Source organism: Rhinolophus hipposideros, assembly GCF_964194185.1.
Source record: "Rhinolophus hipposideros genome assembly, chromosome: 16".
NCBI classification, from domain to species: domain Eukaryota; kingdom Metazoa; phylum Chordata; class Mammalia; order Chiroptera; family Rhinolophidae; genus Rhinolophus; species Rhinolophus hipposideros.
The window spans coordinates 17,049,858-17,069,338 of NC_138062.1; the positions used below are offsets into that span (position 1 = coordinate 17,049,858).

General features: G+C 36.6%; 1 protein-coding gene across 5 annotated transcripts in view; it reads right to left on the bottom strand.

Annotated features, from left to right (window-relative positions):
- INPP4B (inositol polyphosphate-4-phosphatase type II B) overlaps window positions 1-19,481 on the bottom strand; it is a 574,953-nt gene that overhangs the window by 34,684 nt on the left and 520,788 nt on the right. For all 5 annotated transcript variants that reach the window (XM_081077545.1, XM_081077547.1, XM_081077546.1 and 2 more), the window contains 4 exons: window positions 19,266-19,406; window positions 16,389-16,486; window positions 11,415-11,527; window positions 7,474-7,628 (listed from right to left, as the gene is read on the bottom strand). In XM_081077545.1, the coding sequence (XP_080933671.1) occupies window positions 7,474-7,628; window positions 11,415-11,527; window positions 16,389-16,486; window positions 19,266-19,406 (507 nt within the window). The remainder of the gene's footprint in view (window positions 1-7,473; window positions 7,629-11,414; window positions 11,528-16,388; window positions 16,487-19,265; window positions 19,407-19,481) is intronic.

Genomic DNA, 19,481 nt, shown 5'->3' on the forward strand with positions numbered 1-19,481 from the left:
ATCAGTCACACTCATATAAGTTTCGATAGGCTCAATGAATGGAAAAGAATGGAGTCTACCTGTGCATAACCTATGTTTGCCCATAGGACTTGAGACCATTGTCCTTTGGGCATAAATGTATTATCCCCTGGCATTTGAACTTTTCTGTCATCTGTGATCTTCCAATCAGGAGAAAAGTTTGCAATATTTTGGCTGTTTTTCCATAAACACTATTGCCTCCTGGACTAGTTTTCACTAGAGAGTGGCCTGTGAAGACATCTAGTTTGTTCTCCTGGGCTAGTGACTGGAGTACTACAACACAATCCAGGTTAGACAGGGGCTTTGACAGTGTTGATCAGAGGATAGTAGCACTCGAATGAAGGCAAAATGTTACCCTGAGTGTACGTCAGTTTTAATATGGTACACTGTGAGTACAGTGATTTCAATAGTTTGGGATTTATTCTCATGTGCATGAGGATAAACATAACAGGGACATCAATTGCATAAATCCACACTGGCTAAAAGAAATGATTATTCACATGACACTTGTTAGATAGTTAAATGAATGACTGAGATTTGGGAAGCATTCTTATATGGGAAAGGAATGCCTTAACAAACTGCAAACTTTCAAAGTCAGCAAGATTTGAAGTAAAGCCTCGCTATTTGTTCCACATCCACATGTTTAATTCTGTGTTGCTTTTCTCTTTGAACATGGGATTCAGGTTCACCTTGATTCTTGTGTCTCAGCCTTCCACGAGCATAAACAAACTTCCTGGGTTTCGGCATAACTGCTCTCCGCAGATCATCCAGGCCCGAGCTGCCTGAATCTCAGGCTTCTTTAATGAGAGAGAACAAGCCCTTTTTAAGACTAGTTCCTGTTACACCTCACTTTCCACGTGCAAAGGCATCGATCATGTCCCTAATGTCCTACAGGCTTTTGTTCATGTCTCAGCAGGAAGTTTCTTTCCCTCCTTTGTAAAGGTTCTTCAGTCCAATCTCTGCTACAAATCTCATATCCTGTCACAGGCTCCTGTTAAAACCTGGCATTTTTCTACCCAAACCCGAGACCCTTATGTTCTAATCCATCATGCTTCCATTTTTAAAAAAATAAAACAAATAAAAAACATTTTTAGAAAACTACCACGCTTGAAATTCTCTTTTTTAGAATTTCACTTAAACACAATAACCTAGTATCCTTTCTTAACTTGCAATTATGGGCAAACTCCTAAAACATAAAGCACAAAAATGAGGTACTGGAAGTGGAAACCTAGATGGCCAATCAATGTTTAGAAAGATGTTCAATATTGCTTATCATGGGGAAAATGCAAATTTAACCAAGATCTTACTTTTTACCCATCGTATTGGTAAAAACTCATACAGTGCAAATATTTGGGCATGTGGAAAAATGAGACCACATGTGCCTGGCTTTTGGGATATAAATTAGTACAGCTATTTTGAAGAGCAATCTGGTAGCATCTAGAAGAGCAATCTGGTAGTAAAATTAAAAATGTAAATACCCTACCACCCATTCCACTTGAAGAAACTCTCATACTTGTAATCATGGAAATACTTGTGAGAATGTCTTACACCATTGCTTGTAATAGTATCAGACAACCTAAAATTCAATAGAGGACTAGATAAATTGTGGTCTATTCATACAAGGGAACGCTATACAGCAGTTAAAAGGAGAGGGCTAGACCCCATGTATGAACAGAGGTCTCAAAAACATGCTGTCAGCTAAAGAATATGTTGTTGAATGTGACACACATTATGATACCATTTATGTACACAAAACACTTAACAAATGAGATGAATTAATAAACACTACTCTTAGCTATAACCACTTCCCCTGTTTCCCTGAAAATAAGACCTAGCTAGATAATCAGCTCTAATGCATCTTTTGGAGCAAAAATTAATATAAGACTGGGTATTATGCTATATTATATTTTAAGACTCGGTCTTATAGTAAAATAAGACTGGGTCTTATATTAATTTTTTGCTCCAAAAGATGCATTAGAGCTGATTGTTCGGCTAGGTTTTATTTTTGGGGAAACATGGTGGATATTCCTACTCAAGAACTCCTAACTCGTTTCTACTTACAAATATAATACTCAGTTTACATGCCCTCTCTCCCCCCAAGGACCACCCCAGGCCACAGTGATTCATTCCTTTTCTCCTCTGAACCACTCTACTAATTCATACTTCCTAGGTATGTGGCCTCATCTACTTCATACGAGCATTGTGAGGATTAATAGAGGTTCCTCACACAGAATTCTTAATAGAATTTCAGTGAACAGAAAGCACTCATTGACTGTTAGCTGCCACTATCATAATTTATTTCTCCCTTTGTTCAGCATGGCATTCTGCCATAGTAAATACTCAATAAATGTTTACATTTGACTATGAATATGACGACGACGTATTTCTGCTAATAATATATTTGCCCAGGTTGTCTCCTAAGAACGGGTTCCTGGCTCATTATTTATTGGATATCCTCAATTGTTAATGAAGTCTGTGGGCATTCAAGAGTTGGACACCCAGAATTCTTCTACCCGAGTGCTAAGGCACTGCTGTCTGCGGACCACAGATAAGCCCCCGTTCCAGGCTTAGCTGTTCCTATAGTCCCAAACCTTTCATGCCATCGTCATGGAGAGACATTTTAACCTTTTTGGAACCAAGTATTAATCCTGGGACTTGGGAGAGCTTGAAGACCTGGGAATCTCCTCAATTTCAGGAGTTTCAGAGGAGGCACTTATAAGAAACATGGAGTAGGGAAGAATACTCAGGATAGAGTGATGGGGAGAGCATGGGAGAGTAAGGGTAACATTTGTTAAGCAGAGTACCTAATACCCCCAGCACAGAGACTTTAAATAAGGATCTCATTGAACAACACCGACAGGACAGAAAGATATTGTTATCCCTAGTTTACAGGTTAGGAAACTGGGGCCTGGAGATTAATTAACTTGTCCAAAGCCACACAGAAAATATGTGTTACAATAAGGATTTAACCCCAGGTCTTCCTGATGTTAGAAACTAGTATTTGTGGCAGAAGTTACATCTATTTATTTAAACTAGATTCATTTATATTTATATTTGTTTTCAGCAAATTAAATAAAAACATATATTCCATACACTTATACGTCTAGGTCCTCAGTTAATAATTTCAAAAATTGACAGAAATGACTTATTTGGAAAGCTGTGTGTAAAGTTGGCAGGTGTTCTGGATGACACGCTCCAAACTCACAGGGTGTCAAGTCTACCACCAGAAAACAAATATCCCATACCAAACAACTTAGGGAGAAGTAATCGACCTCCAAACCATCACTTTGATGGTAATAAAATAGTATAACACAGAGAAATGAAGGAAGAAGATTGCCTAAAATCAGCATGTACATTTTGTTCAGGAAGTTGAAAGTTTTTGCAGGTTATTTTTTGATTTGTCTAGTAAGATTGGTTCTCTGTCAGTGGTTCATCTGTGGCTATCTTGTTAAGAGATACTTGTTCCAATATGATTTCTAAAGAAGTATATTCTTTGCAGTATCTTGTACCTTACCATCAGCTGAAGCCAAAAAACATCCTAAACAGGGTTGGTTTTCACATTATTAGCAATCCTAACATGATGGTGACTCCATCTGGGCTTATTACTGTTATTTGTCACAGGTAAGAACTGAAGTAATGTAGCAAACATAGCACTGAAAGAGGTGACACTTAGTGATAATGGGAAAACTGTTCCCGCTTACGCTGCTTCATGCAAACACATCCTTTTCCAGTAGTCAAGAGATTACGGAAAGCTTCAATTACATATTCTACAATGCTTATTATACACTTTAATATTTGAAATAGGGGATAATATGACACAATAGTAACTCTTCTCCAACAAGGACAATCAAACAAAAGCAAAGAAAAATAAGCCAAAATGGAAACAAGACTAAAGAAAGAAGGAAGAAGTTTTTGTATTTCAACATCAATGCACATCATTCAAAAGTGACACCAACAAAAGAGTATGCCATGAGTAATAAAAAAATAAAACCGTTACTGATATCAGTTAAGGCTCACTGATTTATAAAGCAGAACATTTCATAAATTATGCTCTCCTGACATATATATGTCCGGTGCAACATGTTGGGAATGTGACATTCGAGATAGTAAAACTCAGTAGGGCTGATGGACCTTTTTGTCTCTCTCTTACGAATTAAATATTTACTAAAATGCAATTGTGTGGTAAATAGGTTGTAGTCTGAAACGTACCCTGATTAATTTTACTAATAACCTATCAACTATCTTAATTTTAAAAAGGCATTATAGAAGGACATATTTCAGAGTAATTTAGCATAAGGAAAATAAAAGCTAGACCGATAACTAGGCAGAATGTTACACTGTATACACACATTACCCCAGACTTCCTGTAAAGGAAGTAACAGTGCACTGGCATGTTCATTTTAATTTACTTTTTAGTGGCAATTAAGTTTCCCAATACAATTATTTTTTGATAAAACATGACATTTTATAATCCAGTCAAATTTAAAATTTTAAATTACAATCCTAGTAATCTATTAATCAAATAGATGAAAGTCCCAACCAAAAATGCTTTCTGCAAATGTACTGGGAAGAGATGGCTCGTAGCATTCAATGGAGATTCCATAACTGAAAACGGAGTGCTGATACTGCATTCTCCCTGTCTTTGAAAAACAATCTGTCCATTATGGAGCTGCTACTTTGCACATTTCTGTTATAGATGATGGAGAATTTGGCAATACACATACACACCAAAACTCAAAGAAAGGAAATATAGACCAGGCTTAGAGTTTTACCACAAAGTCATTAAAATCAATTATTGATGGGTTGTTGGTTAAATGAGGCAGACTTTTAGTCAAGTGGTTTTCTATGGGACTCCTTCCCAGAGGCTAATCAGTGGTGGGACTCCTGCCGTTCCCCCACATCCCTGGCCCCCAGGCTATTAAATGGGTAGTGAGGGTTGAGAATCATTGTTTTGGTCTTGCAAGATAGGCAACTACCAAGGGCTCCTTACAGAGTCAGATCTACCAGACGCCTTGCTAACTCTCTAATCTGAAGAGGGTCTTTGCAGGTTAGATCAAACAGATTGTAACTATAGATGCTTGTCGGGAGTGTGCAGCTGCAAATAAATATTGGGTATGTAGGAAAAGAGAGAATAAAATTTTTGAAAATTGTCCAAAGGGTGGATTCAGACTGTGACTTTAGGCAGGCCCTTTGTGGCCTGTTTCTTTTTGAATTTGTAATTTGAATTTGTATCATAACTTCTCCAAAGCTTTCACTTTCATCTTATGGAACTTTGGGCTTACAAATATTTTACAATTGAGTAATATGTGATATATTGAATTCCAAATGCCTACATATGTATAAAACTTCCTAAAATATAGAACCTGAACATTTTAGAAACCTATGTTATTCATTCATTCATCCATCCGTCCAGTCCATCCATGCATTCATTCATTTAATAATAGCTGAGAATTCACTATTCAGGAGGCATTGTTCTAGATACTGGTGATCCTGCAGTGAACAAAGGAAAACACAAATCCCTACTCGCGTGAAGCTTATGTGGGTGAGGATGTTTCTGAATAAGCTGCTATATGAAGCTTTCTTTCTTTACATCAATAACGTTGTGCTCATCTATACATAATAATTTGAAACTCTTACAGAGATAAGGGCAATTAAAATGGAAAATTTTAATACAGATACAGAAAAAAAAAAACACCTAAGAAAAATGATGGTATTATAACCTTGGTAAATGCTAAAATCATCCAGAGTAAATAGCCTGAAAGGTGGTTAGAATAATTCAAAAGTAAAATAAATTGCAACTGATGTTAAATAAAATTAAACACTTCAGTATGTTCAACAACATAAAACTCAAATTCCTTTAAAACACTGATTTTTTTTTTAATTGAGGGTTGTGTCAGAATATTTGTGAAGTCCTTAAAATATTTAGATCCCTGAATCTCAATTATAAACGACATGGGGTCTAAACATATGTAGATTCACGGGCCCTAGAAGTGGTTCTGATGTGGATTTTAAAGCCACTGTCTGGGGTTGGGGGGAGGTGGGGTGGAGGTGTGTCCCCAGGTGGTGGAGTGAACAGCTCTGCAAATCCTCTTCCTTTCCAAAAAACTATGACACTGGAAAATATTGTCAAAAACCACCATTACCTCCATCTTAAACAAACAAGTAACAATTTTGCCTTCCAGATAATTTATGTTGGTTGAATCGTTTTAGTGCTCTGGTGTCTCTGGCCTGTAATAATGCCATGTGTTCCTGCTCTATTCTCCCAGCCCCTTTGTTCATCCACAGTGACACTTTTACTCTTTTTATGCACGTTAGAAAATTTCAGACTCAGATTTTGAATTTCCCCCATTAGTGCTGAGATTATTCTTGAAAGAGAGACTTTTTGAAAGAAGATTTTTTTTTTATCAACCAAACGTATTTTATATGGCTGAGATGTTCATGTCAGGCCCCTAAGACATCCTCATACATCTATCAAAAAATTATGATAGAACTCCACTGAACAATGGAAATGCCAAGAGACATGAAATGGGGTAAAACAGAGGACTTCAGAAACCTCTCGTTAGTGGGGAAAACATACAGGCACAGAACACGCACAGGCAAGCATCAACGTCTCCAAAGACGTAGCAGTTAAAAGAAAAGTGGAAGCTAATGACATGGGAGATAAGAGTCAGCCCTCTCAAGAGCATCACATGTTGTGCCTCTCTGGGAACAAGGAGCCTATCCCGTGCTTTCGGTGTGCTTCTGAACCAGTCTTTGTAGCAAAGAGACAATTTTGCTAACTTTTTAATTAACGTGTGTCCTTGCTAAGAGACATTGTGAATGGGCCACTTTTTCCTTCCCATTTTAGCTTAGACTTTAGATTTAATTACTGTGGAAATGAATCAGGAAACATGACTTCAGGCATTGCGTTTTAAATGTCAGCACAGTGACAATGTTAATTCTCTATTGCAAAGTATCAGTGTCATCCCATCTTTATAGTGACTGATGTGGAAATAATTTTAGGGAGGAGGTTACTGACCCAGAGACCCTCCAAGCCATGGGAAGATCACCTGTTAGTTGTAATTTGGAAAGGTTTTGTTTGGGTAATGACTTCGTTTTATTTTGTGCATACTGATAACTACTTATATATTAATATAAAGAAACAGTGCTCTTCAAGTATTATATATGAAAGAACAAGAGCCCGTTAACTTGGGTCGAGATGAGCTAATGAAAGCTATCCTCTATGCATAGTCTCAAAATACAGCCACATTCTCTTCTACTGTCTAAAATGAGTAAGGGGAATATTGACAATTATTTTTATCTTTCATGTCATGAGCTATAAGCCATGGAAATACAGTGAAGTTACTAAGTGGTTAGTCCTCTAGTAAAATGTGCATTTGGAAAACAAACAAAGTAAAAACAACTAAAACCTTACAATGACCTTCAAAGAAAGAAAGGTGAAGACAAGTGGGGTACCTTCTCATACAGTCCAGTGCTCGGATGAAGAAGTCCTTGTGCAGCTGGTGCTCATCTCTCAAGATGGCACACTGTTCAAGTGTCACTGACATTGACGTCCTGTCTTTGGCACTTTTACAGCAGGTAAAACGGATACCATTTAGTTTGCGACAAATCTGTAACACAGACATATACACGGTGTATTGTTCATTTGTAAGTTACTCTCCAGTATGGGACTCCTCTAGACTCTTCTCTAAATACGCCGAATTTATGTTAATTTATGATAGTCAATGGGTTCAATCTGCCCTGTTGGATGTAAAAACGTTTTCATTTCGAAAGCTAGTGGAATATGTTTAATTTAGTTAGTTCTGTGGACAGTGTGAGGCGTGGGACTATTGAAGCCATGTGAGATGATATGTATCCAGCAGAGGCAGACAAGTTCCCTGCAAGGGGGTCTGAGTGGCTGTGGGTGAGATAACGCTCACAGCTCAGGAAGAAATGTCTTAACTGTGAACGAGAAAACCATCTGTTGTCCTGGATCAGACACTTGATTTGAATTCTACGTAACTAATATCTTCTTACTTTACATTTAAGCCACCTTTGCTAGTCTTGGTTTCCATGTTGTGAGATTTCAAACATCCACATGGTGCCAGCACAGGAAATAAGCGAATCACTAACCATTCATTAACACAACTAATAAGAATAAGAAACCCCAAGATGGCCTAAGTGCATATCTGCTAAGTGCATATCTACTCTGCACCAGGTACCCTGCTAATAAATTTCATGTAGATTTTCTCTTTTCATTAATTACACATGAACCGTGGAGGAAGGTATAATTATTCTCATTTTACAGGTGAGGATTTTCAGGTGTAGATTAAGTAGCTTGTGTGTTAAAGAGCAAAGCCAGGAAGCTAATGTAAGTCTGCCCAACTCTTTGACTTCTGTCCCATCCTGTTTCTCTCTGGAATTCTTTCTTTTTGCTATTCTGATGAAAATCTGGATAAGACTGAGCACCAAGAATCTCTTTTCTCATTGCCTATGGTTGGCAGATGAGTCTTTCCACTCCTTCCTCGTTCCTATCCCACGGTAGGGCTCTGATATGAGATACCAATAATCAAATTCAGCATCAACAAAGTTAATCAACATGCACTTAAAATAAATCTAATGTGACATAATACAGGTCTGCTTCATAGCTGCCATTAAGGAGGTCTTAACAATTGTCTGTTTTGAGGAGAGGATATAACAACAAAATTTATAAAGGGTTTTTACCATGTTTTAATTGTGATTCTGATACTTAGACAAAGATTTCCAAGCCCTTGACCACAGGATGGCCTCAGGGTTTTTTGAGAATTACTTTGGGGAACTTATTCAATAGTGTTTGGGGATTTTGTTGGGTGTCCGATGGACATGTGTCCTGTTTGGGAGACCACCTCAGGGATGCTGTGGATGCCTGGTCATGGCATTGTACACCAGAGGCTGGACATTAATGAATGCCAACTATAATTTTATGTGTATAATGTGATGGCTCGGTTTGAGGTCGGGGTGGTGGTGGATGGGGGGAGGGAGGTTCACGGTGTGAGGGATGTAAAAATAAAAAAAATAAAAATAAAAAAAAGATTTCCAAGCCCTTATTAGACCTTTGGTACTTTCTCACCATTTCCCATATAAGTGACTAGAGAAATGAGAGAGTGTTATTTTACTGTATAATTTTTTTTTTCATCTAGAGAACTCTAATCCTTTCAAATAAACAGTATCTCAAAATTTTTAATATAAAATAACAAAGGCTTGACTATGTTTACATTAATAAAATATAAACCTCAATGATTTTTTAAAAGACATTATTTTTTAAAAGATATGATTTCAAAAAAAGATATGATTTTTTAAAAAGAATGAATATTTAAAAATATATTGTCACCATTATATGTAATATCCTACTAAGGACATTTAGGGTTCTAAATTTAAAATCAAGAGGAGGCAGGGGCAATTCCATCAGAATAGATAGGCTAGATCTTGCTTTCTGCATTTCCACCACTTTTTTAAACTACATGAGCTTAATTTAATATACTTGTTTGGCTTTTGGTCTCTAGATTCTTATTTTTATTTCATTTTTTAAAATTCAGTTAAGATAAAACTAAATAGCTTTATATTTATCAATTAGGATGTATTCATAAAACTTTAGCAAAAGCAGTATTTCCTTAATAGATTTAAAGAAGGGGGGGAAATGAAATAGAGAAATAAATGCTTTTTAAAAAATGCCAAAAGGGATTTCTACATTTCTTCATTTTAAGAGTATTATTATGGTCCTTGGTTTACAAAGAGGATATTGAAAAGGAGATATCAGCCTACAGAAATGCTACTAAAAATAAAGTCAATGTTCCCAAGAAATGCAAAATTTGCACCCTATGGGTGTTGTGTATTCATCAAGGCAGGCTCTCATCCATTCAATGGGCAGTTGTAAGCCATATTTGGTCAGTACACACATTTCAGTAAAATATTTCAGAGATGTATAGGAGGTATGGGAAAATTTTTAAAAAACATTTTCAAGTGAAAAAAGTTCATATACTAAGAATAAATAGGAGTTTGTGTTTGCATGTGCAAACCCTTCCTTTTCCTATTACATAACTGCATGTAATGTATACAACAACATGTATATATTCCCAAGTTAGCCTTGGTAAATGATCAAACTTCCTTCATGCTACCACATTATTAGTAAAATAACAACAATAACTTACAATCTGCCTTGGCAAAATTTCTGTGAGAATTAACAACCATAGCAGTCTTTGAAGATATAAAGAGCAGCCACACTGGGGAAAGAACTATTAAAAACCACCTTCATGTAATGCAATATGGCGCTAAATGGCACCAGTGTAAATGAAATGCCTGAAAGACACATTTCATGTTGTTACTTTGATGTTCTTTCCTGGGGCTCCAAGAGGGCAAGAAGGGGAACTAAAACAGCTTTCCTCTGCCTTGCTTTAGGTCAATTATTTTATATCTAGACTCATGGTAAATTACCCATTCCTTTTTTCCTGGAAGAGAGAAAATAATATTGGATTATAATTGAAGCACTGTCAGTAGGGCGAAAGGCTCTGTTTTAAATGCTATTGACAGAGAAAGAATAGAGTATGCTAGAATATTGGTTAACCTAACTCGAAATTACATGAGCAATGCTGAGAAGTAACTACAAACATGGAATTCATCATAGAGATCTCCAATGTGTGCCTTTCCTGATGAAAAGATCTGTTCCTTAGGGTCTAATGTATAACAAATTTGTTAAGTTCATGTGAGTTAGGCCTGAATGGTTGCCAGATAAGAATTAAAAAACACAGGCAAGATTCTCTTCCTCATTCTTGTAGAAATCCTGGGTGGGAAAGCAGGAAGATCTGCTACCCTAAGGGTGCCATTAAATAAGAAATAACTACACAAAATATAGCTCATTACTATAAGAGCAACCCATCAGGAATAAATTCCATGCCAATATCCAATATTAAAAACAACCTTCATGTAATGCAGCATTAACAAACACACTTACAAACTCATTAATTGAAATATGTCCAGGAGCCTTACTGAGGCTGTGAATCAGAGATCTGATAACCACATTCTGTTGAAATCCTATATCTGTAGAACAGAACTTCAAACTCCTGGCGGATATGGGTGGTTGATATTGCAACATGCAATATCAGGAAAATGACAGAGACTTCATTTTAACTCAAAGTGTCAAACACATCCGGGATTTAAGAGAAAAGCCAAAATTCTTGCTGATTGAGTCATCTTGTTCCAAATTTGAGTTCTAGTCTATTGACAGAACTACCAACAACACTGAAAACACCTAATTTCCTGGATAATGGAGGATGATATCTAGTAACGAAAAGTGCAGTGGGTGGCCCTTACCGAGGCAACCCCCATTATTCTTGCTGGTCCTGAAGGTGATAGCGAGTAAGATCGGACAGGGCAGTGCTTACCGTTGCAGCCAGCCACATGATTTCTACATTCTTCCTTTTTTTGGCTTGGATATTTTGATGGAGATTTTCTAGTAATCCTTTTAAATCATTTTGTTCCTGAAATTTTGAAATGTCTGAAGAAAAGGAGAGGAAAAAGGAAACGTTGTCAAGTATTAAGCTGCTCATGAAGTTTTCCTTAATATATGTGCAAAAACAATTTCTATAACAATGAATGCTATTTGGAGCAGACTATCTGAGGACAATCATACTTATTAGTCCCTCCAGTTTTATTCTTTACTTCAAAATATACCTCAGTTTCCTCCATGTCCTATTCTGTGTAACTGTGATAATGTCAACTGGTCATATAATATGACTATTACGCTAACAAGGGAAATATTCTTAATGTGATGGCTGCTATCTCACTTAACCCAAAGCATGACATAGATGAGACATGAGCTATAACCTTCCATTTTCTACTACTCAGTAGCTTTGAATCAAGAGAATACACAGGGTTAACAAATGACTCATATAGGGCAACCCCTTATCCAAAATCTTAGTTGACTTTTTCACAAAGTTCATAGTCAGAGTTATAGTCATTTCAAAACCTAGTACCCCAACTCCTATGCCAATAGTTTTCCCCAAATCTGCGCTAGTGTCCTCACAATTAACTGGTGGTACTAAAAAGCAGTTCCAGTATTAACACAATGGACCAGCTTCTTCAGAAGATGGAGACTCCAGAATAAAGCATAATGATTTTTCAGAATAATTTAGTTCATTGTTGATATGGAAGTTTTTTTAAATCAGCCATTTAAAACAAACTATAACACTCTTAAACATGAATCAACCCTTCTTTTGACCATGCCTACCCCATAAAGATAGTGCTGTAGGATAGACAGACATGATGTTCCTTAGCAATTTCACCCCCTCTCCCCATGACATGCTTTTCAGAAGGAAATCATTTTGATGTGCTTAAAAATTTCAGGCCACTATTTCTATTTCTGTAATGATAAAACTTGCTTTATTCAGAGCACGTCCCTATCAATCCAACACTTTGCTTGCTGACATTTTTCTTTTTTTTTTTAACCCTGACAAAAATCTTGCAGGCCACAGAAATTCAGATCTGGTTCTGGAAAAGAAGTATCATCAATGATGACTAGTTTGTGGATTAATAGGTGTGATTTCAAGATATAATGACAGATCCTGATATATCAACTGAAAATCGTGGTATACATAGAACATGGATTAGTTGCCTCAAATGTAAATATAGCCAATAAGTCTTGTTTCTGCTACTTATCCTTCATTACTCTAAAATCAAATTTAGACAGGGCTATTAAAACTCTATGCCTATCTCCATAGGGGTATTCTTTTTATAAATGGGGTTGAAGAACGTAATCAAAAGGTGAGAAGTACAAGACTGTTCACTGTATTATTGTTTATATTAAATAACAGCAATAAAACTTAAATGTAATAAAGAACAGTAAACTCATATATTGATGGAATGTACTATTATATAATATGTAAGATGAATAAACAAATGTTATACGTAACAACATGGACATACGCTAAAAACGATGTTGAGCAAAAGAATGCAAGTTATAGGAGAATTGGTACAAGATGACAGCAATCACATAAAGCTAAATGTGCAAAACTATACCACATTTCTACGGTTACATACATTTGGAATAAAAATGTGTATGAGAATGTAAAATACCAAATTTGGCGTGTTGTTTTTATCTGAGGAGGGAAGGCTACAAGCAGGGCTTCTCCTCTATTTGAAAATACTTCTTTCTTACAAAATTTGCGAGGCTGAGTGATGGGTTCCTGAGAGTTTGTTGTTTTATGATCTGTTATTTTCTGTTTGTTTAAAACTTTCATAATTCTTATTAGAGAAAGCACTGAGCCAAGCTTCCAGGAAAACAATTTCTCATGCCAAATCCGCCCCCGCTTTGACGCGTGGTCTTAGGTGATTTGCTTAACCCTCTGCTCCTATTTTCTTAACTGCAAAATGAGGACAATAAGCTTGTCAAGCTTCATCGACTTGCAGTGGAAAACAATTAATAAAAGTCTTGACAGGAGAGGCTACATTATTAAATTCTGTGTCAACTCTGAAAAGCAGAGGAAGACATTAGTTGCTGTTAAGAGACTTCACAGCCTGAGATAGGAGGCCTACTTTCTCAGGCAAAAGTTAGAATTTATCCAAAATTGAAAACATTCTCACACACACACACTGGCGCACACAACAGACATTCACCAACCCACTGACTGTATTCCACCACTTCCTGATGGAACAGAATAGCCAAATTCAGAGTCACTTTTTAGTCCCCACTTCCTCCTTGTTTTGTCAAATGGACTTGCTTCAATAACGAGAGTCATGAATATGACATTGACATGAATCAAACACCAGGTGCTGACAAATGAACAGGATTGGGACTACGAACTCTCAGCTGATTGAACAGTGATGCTAATGAGGCCATGCCAATAGCCTCATCACGTCATGGTCAATGACTTTAGGTTGCCAAGAGAGTGTTCCAAGATGAAATGGAAATTATGGCTGCCTTCCCAGCACCTATCCCACCCATCCCCAGTGCGTGGCAGGCATAAATAGGTTTATATGGGATCAATCACATTCTCACTGGGAGTCAGTGCAATCCCATCAGCCTTGAAATCAGGACTACTTCAAGGATGTACATCTAAATCGAAGCCAATCAGAACTTGACTCTACCACAGCAATTGTTTCAGGGGTATGCAAGTGACCTAGGCTGTTCCAGCTCAGTGAAGCTCAGGACTCTGAAAAATGGAAGGGAAAAGAACAACTTTTTATCTCTGTGGTTGAGCATGGGAATAGTTCACGCCAACCATCCTTCAGTCATGAGAAGACTAGATGTAGAATACAGTCAACACTAAGAGTAGCAGAGTGATGCAATGGTGTGTGTGTGTGTGTGTGTGTGTGTGTGTGTGTGTGTGTGTGTGTGTGTGTGGCGGGGGCTCATTTCAATATTGCTGAGCCACTACACCAACTATATATAGGGCAGGGATATCAAACATTGCAAAGATAGTTTATAATAGTTAGCTCACAAAGGTCCCTGACTGATTTTCCTTCTTAGCTCACAGTGCTAGACAGCTCACTCTTATAGCGCTATCACAGGAATCAGTAAGTGGGCGTACTCCAATAGACCTATATGATAATATCTTTCTCTTCTGTTTTGAAAAAAGGCTAAGAGATGGACATCATTATCAAGAAAGAACAGAGATATTTGAGACAATAAATTGACACTTGGTCACTTATTTAAAGGATATATACCGAAGCATTTCATCTGCTTCCAATCACAGTCAAGAGCTCCAAATCATGTATGAAATGTGATGGTGACTCTAAAACATGGAACACTTTGTGCTAGTGATTTATAGAAGTGCATTTTATTTTATTTTATTTATTTTACTAACCCCGAATTTAAGTGTCTTAATGCTTTACGTGGGCATGAAAGGGGCTTTGAAAGGTTTCTGAGATCATAAAACCCAATGACAAGATCAGAGCAAGAGGAGAGAGAAGCATTCATATTTGCCCTACTGGAGTCTTTCCAGTTGATGAAAGAGGCCAGGTATTGTTTGAGGGGAACTAGATCTTGATGATTTATTGTGCCTTAGAGTCAAAGCAGACAGAACTATTGTCTGAGGGTTTCATTGCTATACAAAGAAAATGTGGAGGAAGAAATCCACAACACATAGTACCCAAAACAGAGCAAACGGACTTCACAATCATCAACAGCTCTATGTGAGACCAATTTCAGATATTTACTTCTTGATTCAGATGAAGATTCAGCCAAGAATTACAGGAAAGGGATTTTCCTTTCTTGGGTTCTCCATACTTGGCTCAATCAATCCTTTTGTCATTAATTACTAATGCAAAAGAGCTTTGTTTATATTATTAACTTTTCAAGTAATTAACAAATTTGAAATCTATAAGTATGCTGGCTGCCAAAGAATCTCACTGCACTTAATTTCATTTTAGCATTAAAAAAATATTTTAGGTGAAATAAAATAAAACTATAGCTGAAATGTTCTAACTATACACACATGGACATGCATATGCCATTGTAATATTTTGAGGTAAGATCCACTGTGTTATGAAAAGACCTACACACTGCCACCTAAGATAGCTCAAATTGAGTATCAGAATATAGGCCAGTGAACCACTTGCCAGTGGTTCGGTGACAGGTAGATTTTTTATTACAGCTTTTGGTTAAAAAACAATATTAAAATATTTCGTACTTTAGTAAAATCTAGTTTCTTATTATTGTGACTATTGCAACACATTTTCCTACTTATGGGTAAACTCCAAACACAGTCTTGATTCTCTAACTTTGGACTGATCAAATATTAGGTGCTTGATTTTATGGGAAAAAGAACTACAGAACTGAAAAATGCCGCCCTCCCACCCACGTCCAAAAAAAAAAAAAAATCCAAAAGTTTAAAATACACTTCTATAGGCTAGGATGAATTAACATTTTCACATAAATATTGCAATATGTGTATTTGGTAAATTGGTTCCTTACTTGAAATCATTTTATATTCCCTGTAGAACTTGTATGTGGCCTGTCTCTCTGTATATGTGTGATACAGCTGATGTAGCTTCTAAATCAGAAACCTAAATCTTTATTAAAGACTTTTATATGATTAAGACTGTACAGAATTTCTTTTGAACTCAATTGAGATTTCTAGTGATAAGCTCCTTATTTTAACTTTTGGCATTTTCCAGAGGCACTGAAATTAATGTCCTAGCATGAGCAGCAGGACACGTTCAAGAGAGTAGTCAGGGCAATGAGGCAGGTGTCGGCCATGCCCCCTCGGCAATCAGTCTTTTGGGTTCAGATAATCTCAAAATCACTGTCACACTGCCATCCCATGCTTCCTTCTTCCATCAACCTCAGTGGCTGACCTCTCCTGAAAATTTATAATCAAGAAATTATTATTATTGTTTTCGGTAACGCGCATACTTACAATCAGGGGGCATCTTTTCCATAAATGTTGTGTAATACTCTTTCAGAAGTTCAAAATTTTCCTGATTAATACTTTCTTGCAAAGAGACATCTCCAAACCTAAAAAGAGAAAAACAAAAATCATTATTGGTTATAAAATAGCACCTGAAAGTAATACTTTTTATCTCTCCTTAAATAGATGCAATAGTTTCCTTAAAGAGTTTAAGCAATGTTGCACAATGGTGATTTCAAAATGCTCCAGTCCCCACTGGTCCTGATTCCACCAGTGCTTTTGGCACACCAAAATATTCTCACAATCAGCAAATGTAAATTTGAATGAAATAACAAGTCTAAAACAGCAGCCCCTGTGTACAGAACTGATATTCAGTTAATGTCTCCCCACCTTTGCTGGGCTGTATCTCTGAGATATAAAAGAATTTTCCCTTTCTCTTTTTCCCCCTCCAATCTTCCTGCTCACCCAAGCTGTCTGAGGGGAGGTCCCAAAGACCAGCACTGAACACTAGGCTGGAAACAATCTCCTACACACTGTCAAGTGTTGTGGCACATGTAGAGCCCTGCAATCTCCCAGGAAGTAGTTCTGCCAACATTTTTTTCTGTCCACAGGAGGAAGACTTACAGCCTCTGCACGAGTGCTCTTCTGCCTGTAAAACTTTCTACCTGTCTATTACGAACCTTGTGTTTTCTTTAATATTTTAATATTAGTAAAATATTACTCCTAAATTGCGCAGCATACATAACGGGTAGACATTGTCTGCTAAAGCTCAAAATTTAGAATCAGAAAAATGAGGCTCAGAGAACAGAGAACAAGTGATTAGCTCAAATCAGTGATTGATATCAGAGAGCCTTCCCGCTTCTCTACGTGTTTTTCTCTACTTTGCCATTTTGCGTCCTTTTCAAGCCTTACGTGTCTTATACAGCTTTCAAGTATGATATAATTCATTTGTTGATAGCTGAGAGAAGAGAGAGAAAGGAAGGGACATTTTTAAAAAGTAAAGTGACTAACAACTAAAATAGTCACAATGATATGAATGATATAAATAACCTATTATAGACGGCTTGAAAATACCATGCTAACTATTCTGTAAAAAGTCTGCAAATGGAGAGTCTCAAATCTTTCTCAAGACCACACTCTCAGGCCTCAACTTATCAATGAAAACCCCAAACACTCTGTACCCTAGTGTACCAAAGAAAACATAATTAGTGCTGGTTCTTTTTTCCCCAAAATTGTATAATTTATGTTAAGAAGTTTCATCCACTTCAACCACTGAACTTGTTGTGAGACAAATATGTAAAGATGACTGGAATATAAACTGATCTTCTCTACTGATTTGTTAAAGTGCTTAATTATCAAAGAAAACTTCTTGTACACTACAATGAATAAAATCATATTCTGATTTATGCATACTATAAGAAAAGAGAGTAATAGCTTGTACATAGCTTGAATTTCAACATGCAATACAAAGCTGCCATCTAATTTTGTAACTGACAAGTGAGAATTACAAAACCTATACTGTCCAGGAAATATCTCTTGGATAAGAGAGAGAGAATGAGAAATCACTGGAAAATAAGAGATAAAAACAGGTGTGCTGACCATCTTTGAAATTCAAGAGGACAAAAAATGTCACGGTATTTTTAGCTTAGTAAATAACATCAGTAAAGGCCTAAAACTTATTTACCATGTCATGGCAAAGAATATGCTAGAACATGGGGGAAGGAGACATTTAGAGAGGGAATTATAAACAAGAAAGCATTGTAAATATCAAAAACTACCAAACTCTCCAAAAGTTTTTGCCTGTGGGGGTACTTCTCCCGCCAGGCTTTCCAATAAGATGGTAACTACTTCCTCTAAAATCTTTTAAAAATGTGTTCTAAGAACCTTAGCTCTGATCCACATTTTTGATAATCTCTACATGTCAATCATGTAGCTACAAAAGTACTTCCTCTCTCTGCTCCAAAGAGCATTTCTGACAGTGACTTGTGGGATCACAAGAATCCCACAAGTCCCACAAGACTTGTTGTCTGACTGAGCGAGTTACTATGAAGAGATGTGTTAACATCCCCCAATTACAACTAGTTTAATAAATAAAACAATAGGGAAAAATGGACTATGATTTAGGTCCAGAAAATTTTGATAAAATTAGTTAAGTTTATGATATTGAAGTGCATAGGAGTATAAAAAACTCTAAACTTTGATGTACACATAGGTGTTTAGATGAGGGTAAGGGGGATCAAATATATGGTGATGGAAGGAGAACTGACTCTGGGTGGTGAACACACAATGGGATTTATAGATGATGTAATACAGAATTGTACACCTGAAATCTACGTAAATTTACTAACAATTGTCACCCCAATAAATTTAATAATAAAAAATAATATATAAAAAAAGTTAATCTATGTGACTACGTTAGTGTTGGCAACAATATTTTGATCGTTGTTTTGCCACATTTAATTTTGATGTTGGGCCAGGAATCTTTAAATATGAGTATTTCTCCTTCCTGCATCAAATAACTCGGTACTGATAAAAAGAAAAATGTTAGTCATGAATCTACCGTGTTTCCCTGAAAATAAGACCTAGACAGATAATCAGCTCTAATGTATCTTTTGGAGCAAAAATTAATATAAGACCCAGTATTATATTATTACATTATATTATATTATATTATATTATATTATACCTAATCTTATAGTAAAATAAGACTGGGTCTTATATTAATTTTTGCTCCAAAAGACGCATTAGAGCTGATTGTCCGGGTAGGTCTTATTTTTGGGGAAACATGGTAAGTTCTTTGTGTCAGAACATGTGGACTTGCTCAGCACATATGTAACAATTAGAAAGAAAAAAAAACGAAGTGCCAGTCTAACACCTGAGGGTTACCTCTCAGCCAGAGTCTGCTGTTCATTGATTCCCACGTTAAAAAGGACTGGATACACATGAAGCAATTGTCCTTCTTTAATCTGCAGAGGCAGCGACTCAAACATTCTCGCTGGAAGCTTCACCTCTACCACATAATGTTCGCTGTAGAAAGTGGAGGACAAAGAGAAGAAGCATTACTTGTTTCATTCGTTTTTATATTCTTTCAGATTCACTGGA